Source organism: Phasianus colchicus, chromosome Z (assembly GCF_987193195.1).
Source record: "Phasianus colchicus chromosome Z, bPhaCol1.hap1.1, whole genome shotgun sequence".
NCBI classification, from domain to species: domain Eukaryota; kingdom Metazoa; phylum Chordata; class Aves; order Galliformes; family Phasianidae; genus Phasianus; species Phasianus colchicus.
This window is the reverse complement of record NC_143476.1, coordinates 57,626,519-57,633,136: the sequence shown is the minus strand read 5'-3', so window position 1 is coordinate 57,633,136 and position 6,618 is coordinate 57,626,519. Positions and strand designations below refer to the sequence as shown.

General features: G+C 36.2%; 1 protein-coding gene across 1 annotated transcript; it reads right to left on the bottom strand.

The window, feature by feature from the left end:
* Positions 1-277: 277 nt before the first annotated feature.
* On the bottom strand, positions 278-2,549 carry LOC116239796 (interferon kappa-like). The gene is made up of 2 exons (XM_031610000.2): positions 1,815-2,549; positions 278-398 (listed from the first exon to the last, which is right to left on the bottom strand). The coding sequence occupies exon 1, from the start codon at positions 2,368-2,370 to the stop codon at positions 1,816-1,818; it is 555 nt and encodes a 184-aa protein (XP_031465860.2). The 5' UTR covers positions 2,371-2,549; the 3' UTR covers positions 278-398; position 1,815.
* Between the last annotated feature and the right edge of the window lie 4,069 nt (positions 2,550-6,618).

Genomic DNA, 6,618 nt, shown 5'->3' with positions numbered 1-6,618 from the left:
CAGTTTACTGCATTGCAGAAGTCTGCTAGAATGTCACAACCAGAAAACTAAACAGGCTGAATGTCCTTTTATTGTACAGGCTTGCAGAAGTGCAAAAAACAAACAAGCAGTTTGTGCAAAAAAACAAACAAGCAGGAAATCAGATTTCCAACAGTCTGGCAGTGGAACTATCCCAAGTGCTGTTAGTTACAAAGCCAAAGAAAATCTCCTTCAGCTGTATTTTTTATTTTTATTTTTTGGTGGGATCTCACCCTTTTGTCTTTCTGGTTGTGCCGGATCATGGTAGCATTGTTAGCAGGTTTTCCTTCTGGTATTTCAGCTTCAGACCTGATACCCATAGCTGTCATCGTTTTCTTTAGCTTGCGTCCGTAACTGGCAGAGAGGAGAGCACGTCTACCCTGCAAAAGAGACCTCTGTCACAGATGGTACTTGAGATCTGGACGACCATGGCTATTGTTCTCACCAGTTCATTTTTATCTAGACCTGCTTTTATTATTCACACTTTGAATGCTACTATTCTGAATGGCTACAGATCAGGGAAAAATTTCAGATGTCTCGTCACCAGATGCTAAAAGCAACTCCTAGCAATTTCAGCCCTCTGGGACTGAAATTTCCTTCTCTTAAGAGATTATTTTGCCATCTCTCCCTTACCTCTTCATGTAGGACGCAGAAGCCTATGCCCAGAGATAATCAGCTTTGGCCACAGATACAGCTGCTTTTTTTGGCCTTCCTTTTACTTATTTTTTTTAACAAAAATTCAGCTGGTAATCCAGCCTGTATGTAACTCTGTATTCACTCTTTCTAACATACAGCAAGCGGCTACAGAAAACACAATTATTTGAAATGGAGTTACCCAGGGACAATTTCTCAAGCGTAAAATCCTATCTTATCCTCGCAGAAATTAGTGGACTTTTGCCCAGTAGAAGTAGTTTATTTTGAGTAAGTTGTTTACATTGCTATTATTAGTCAAAACTATGTGGTCTATAGGGGGGAACTTTGCTGGAATACTAACAGCCACATGTTTCTGTGAATGAATTTTTGAACAAATGGCAAGAGGCAGAAGATTTCATGCAACAAGAAAGCATAGCACCAAATGAAAGTGAACTGGAATGGAATCAAGTCTGAGATTGCAGCAGCCAGGATGAATACGCCCAGGAACAAATAGGATGTGCTGTTGGCTCATGTGGCTTTAGGATAGTTTTATGTAGTTATTTCAGATAAGCTTGTGAAAGAAGTTAAAGTGAATTGGAAAGATGACAGGATGGAAAAGAAAAAAAAAAAGCCAAACATTTCCCCAAAAAGTTAGAGGAGGGAAATGTAATTTAACTAAATGTAGCAGCATGCAACTGACAAGTTAATGCAGAAACTATAGTTTTTGCAAGCACTTTTTGGCATAGACAGATTCTTCTAGAATTACTTCTAGAATTACTTCTGGAATTACCCTTTGAACAAAGCAAGTGTTACAACGCATCAAATCTGTAAAAGGAAACATTCTTGAAAGAGAGCATACAAAACTTGAAATAATAATAAACATCATCAACCTAAACCAGGACGATTTACATAAACTCCTTCTCATGGAGTAACCTCACTGAAAATTCATATGGATTATTTTACAGGTAGTGTACACATAGTGCTTGCCAAAGAGAAGTTTACCAACACTGAACAATATATTACATTTAAAAAAAACAAAAAACAAAAAACATTAGCAACGTTATCATTCAAATATAATCAAAGTGAACTAGAAGCACTGCCCCAAGATAAGATCATAGTATTTAATTTTAAAGCTAAATTATATCAGGTCAGAATCTTTGTACCTTAGTTGTAAAGCTTCCTTATGACTTTATCAATCAATTGAAGACATCTCCTCATTTCTGCACGGCTGATCTCCCAGGAGCACAGGTTGTGTTGTTTCTCTTTAAGAAAAGAGTCTATCTTTTGGAAATACTTTTTCAGTTTCAGCCTGTTGACTTCTTTACTCCAAAAATATTGAGTCTGTTTCTTGATTATGCATGCCTCCAATAGCTCAATTTGCTGATAGAGTCCATTTTGGAATTGTTCTAGAGCCGCCCCATCCCAGGCAGCTAGAGTCAGATTTTTGCTAAAGATATAGAAGATGTGTTGCAAGATTTCTTCAATGGCTACTTTAATAGTTTCTTTCTGTCTGGGTTTTAGAACCTGCTCAGGAAATCTGAAGGACATTTTCTCTCTTAGACATTGTTGAGGAAACCTTTTGCCCATTTTGTCCAGAAGTTGCAGGCTGCTCTCAATCACTTTTCTTTGCTGTAAAGGAAGGTGATTACAGGTAAGACTTGACATGGTGATAGTGCATAACAGAATGAGGCCAATTTGTATCAAGCCAAAAGTGTACATGATAAAGATAAGCTGCTGTGCTTCTCCTTTCCTCTACAAATCCCAAGTGATAGGCTGGATTGCTTTGAAGGTCATTCACAGGCTCCTGTTTCTTCAAAGTCTTGAAATTTAATTATTCTGTGGGAGAAGTTTTCTTTCATCATTTTTTGGTTTTTAAGGTTTTCCCCCTGTGTACGCTGTTACACTTACCACTTTCATTTTCTGCTTTATGACTTCATTGTCTTTTTTTTCTTATGCCACTTTCTTTTTATTTCAGCTGAATATGAAAGAATGTGTAGCTTAGATCATCAATTCCCTCTTCTTCAAAAATTCTACAGTATTATACAAAGAATTTAAAAGAATAACCTACAGAAATATCTTTAGTTTCTAAATAGCTTAGCAGTGGGATAACACAGTGAAACATAGCACTGCCAATGAAAAGTTGAGGACCTTCTGAATATTAATGTAATGTCTCCTTAGCATGGTTTATACTCCCACAGTTCAGCTGAGCTTTATCTACCTATTTTCATTCAAGGAAATTACTTTCTTTCTCCTCATCTTTAATTCTGATGTGCATTTGGTGACAGCAACGTGAAAGACAAGCCTAATTCTGGAGGGCCATACTGATTTTTATAAGTGCAAATGCATAGCTAATGATGGTGAGTACACTGAAAAATACTGTTTTGTAGCTGAGAATTTGCTCTCTTTAGTAGTATTATTGTGCTCCTTGTATCTGTTGTAGTTTCCATGAAAATAAATAGAAGGCATTACTTTCAGAACAACCTACATATTCTAAATGTATGTATATCTGTAAATGTATGTGTATTTACATTAATATAAGAATATATGTATTTATATATATATATATTTATACATACATATATTGTGATAATTAAATGGGGTTTGATCTCACTCTGAGACTGTAAGCACCATGAGAATGCAAGTACTAACATTGAAACAAATATACTTCTTAATATGAGCAACTGAGTAATAATTAACATCAGTGCCAGCAGACCACGGGTCAAAATACAGACATTAAATGGAGAGAAATTGAAGAGAGAAGACAAAAATTGCCCTCAAATTCAGCCATTTGCTTTCTTTAACCATATAGGTCAGGACTATTAGTGCACCTGGAAATCTCACTCTTGTCTTCCATTTTACTTTGATGAAAAATAGTTTTCAACTAATATTTAGCTGTTTCTTCACCCTGCTGTGCAAATATATCTCACTGCAAAGAAAATTTACAAAGGCAAATGGTTACATCTGTATGAAGAAGTAAGACGGACTGTTTTTTCAGTCTGAGAACTAGTTCAATTTTATGCCGTTGTTGCAGTGCCACTCTTTGCTACATGGATCATTCTTAGTCTGATGATCAGCCTGAGCAGATTTATGATAGTATCTTAGGGCCTCCTTCATGTTAACCATATATGTATTCAGGAAGCATTAAAAGGTCATAAATTAAGATGAGCACAATTATCCACATGAGCAAACTCCTTGGTGTCCCTGGAATTTCTTAAGCAAGCTTGGGTTGGATGTACTGCCACTACAGAATACAGAATAAGTGATTCCCTTATCACCAAATAATGGTGGTATTAAACAAAAACAATAAGAACAGCTAGAACAAGATGGAAAGTGAATGACATGAGACCAAATCTTTTTGCTTAGTGGGAATGTTCAATACTTAGAAAAAATAGCCATGAATTGTATTACTGTCATTAGATACCAAATGGCCATAGAGACATATCATATGCAAAAATACAGCTGTAAGCAAATATATATTTTATATATATATATATATTATAGCCATCATGAAATCAATTAAAAATGTATCCAGCCCCAGAAAAAAATTTCCTACTACTACAGTATGTTTTCAAAGCTGTAATAATGATCTTCATTCTTCTACTGATGTTACAGAGATATATTTAATTCAAATAAATAAAATTTATTTAAATTAATTCAATTTAAATTTATTTAAGTAAATTTATTCACCTCCATTATATCTCCCAGACACATGAGTTTTTTTATTCCCTCTTGCAAAATACTTTTTAAAGGTTTCCCTCTCAGTGAAGAACGGTAAATGTCATTCCTGTTTTATTTTTTTATAACAACAAATCTTTCTTCCCCACTTGGTCACTTTTTTTTTTTTTGCTTTTGTACTGAGCAGAGTAATAATACCATTACATAACTTACAACACAGTCTTCTCTAATCATCCATCCTTAATGCTCAATTAAGAAATATTTCATTAAAAGTAATTTTAATGGAAAGAGGCAGCTGGAAGAGGCAGCTCAGTGCTTTAAGGCTGCAGCCCAGACTGCTCTTGATCATTTCTCTGTGGTTGAAGCAAAATACACACTAACCTAGAATAAAAGAGGAAATATGTTTACAAAGTACAGCTATATTTCCAAGTACACCTAATAGATCACTCTTGTAAAGAGTACCCACTTTTTGATTCCACGCAAGCAGCTCTGCCCTTAAAAAGTCATCTTACTACACAGGTATTCATCACAGGAGTATAAGACTAGAGATAAATATATGCAAAACTTCATTTCTAACACCTTTAAATTGTTTAAATTGTTTCTCCAAGAAAAGTTTTTAATCTCATTGTAAAATGCAATGAATACTTGGGATGAATATTTGCCATCCCTTGTCCCATGCTGTCTTTTATCTGAGGCACCAATGAAAGCAGTAAATCATAGTTCAGGCTACATTCATGCCAGCAAATGGAGCAGCACACAGGAACATTCCGGCAAAATAGGAACATGGATTATCCAATCAAAATAAGCAGTTCCTCTCAACATTTCACCTACTCTAGCTATCAGTTTCCTTTCTCTGTTAACTTGTTAAAACCACACTGATCTTAACAAGTCAGCGTGCCAAGGAGTCCTAACAGTCTCAGCTTGTCACCATACATGGTATCTTAAACAAGGAATTGTGCATTAATACTATCCTTGCAATGAGTGCACAGGGATGGATAAGAAATTTATGTATTTTTTTTAAACTAGAAAATCTGAAGATATGAAGAATATCTGAACATGTGAAGAATATGTTAAGTAATTGAAAATGTTTACAGCACAATTAATTTAGCTCATATATTACAATTAAATTCACACTTAATTTCACAGTCTGCAATAAGAAGTTAAAATCTAACTCAGCCATGTGATGTTTCCAACCTGTTGTCCTGATTCCTGGCATTCTGTTGACCTGTCCCAATCCAATTAAGTTGTTTCATCCTATGCTGAACTAATTCACTGAAATAATTTGTGCAATGTATACTTGATTTGATAAAGTATTGTTTCATAAATTGTAGTTCTACAAAACGAAAAGAGATTTGAGAGTCCTGAGCAGCAGCAAAGAGAATTATTATAACTTACTCTTTAAGCATGGAATTAAAAAAAAAAAATAATGACAACTTCCTTTATGATACTTAAAAATTGTCAACTTATAAAAAGTACAGACTGATTAGGATTTTTTTTATGCTTAAAGAGGAGCAGGAACAAGCTAAGCTGTAGGCTCAAGAGCATTTCCAAGGGACTGTGTTCAGGAGATGGAGAGGTGGATGGGGGAGATAAGAGACCCATGTTCCACTCTCCCCATACGCCTTGACACCCAGAGAGGTCTCACCCAAGTGGGCAAGAGGCTGCAGATTGTCCTGGTCAACTTCGTTCTGCAGGAAGCATAAGGAGAATCGTGCAAGGCTGAGCAGCGAATGCTAGGGAAATGGAGGAACCTGCAGCAGTGAGGCTGCTCCTTCTCCCCACTCTAGCACCTTGGGATGGGAGCATCATCTTTTTCTGATTTCTGTGCCCTCCTGTCTGATTTCTGGAGAATTTGTGTAGATAGGTCATACTCTCTGCAGTGATTGGCTCCCATGCAGGTCATGCTCTCTCAAACGGTGGGAGATCACAATGTGGGAGGTGGACCTGAAATCCAGGAGATCCTGGAGTGAGGCAGGAGACATCAGAAGGTGCCAGGAGCTCTCAGTCTGTTGGAAACATCCAGATAATTTATCAGGATGTTATCTCTGATAAAGCAGATTTTATTCATAGGTGCAAGCAGGAGCGCGCACAGAAAACAGCGTTACATTTTTTATGCCCTATTACTTGATGCTTACCTCTTTCTCCCCTGGTTCCTAATTGGCTGAGTACTTCAGATTCACAATCTTCCCAACACTCAACCAAACATAGAGATACTGGATAAACATAAATTTTTGATAGCTAAGTATATATTGCTAATTATTTAACTTCTAACATTTGCTCACTCAATACTTG

Bases quoted from the DNA above. Each gene is read 5' to 3' on its own strand.
- LOC116239796 (XM_031610000.2), bottom strand. From the start codon at position 2,370: ATGTACACTTTTGGCTTGATACAAATTGGCCTCATTCTGTTATGCACT.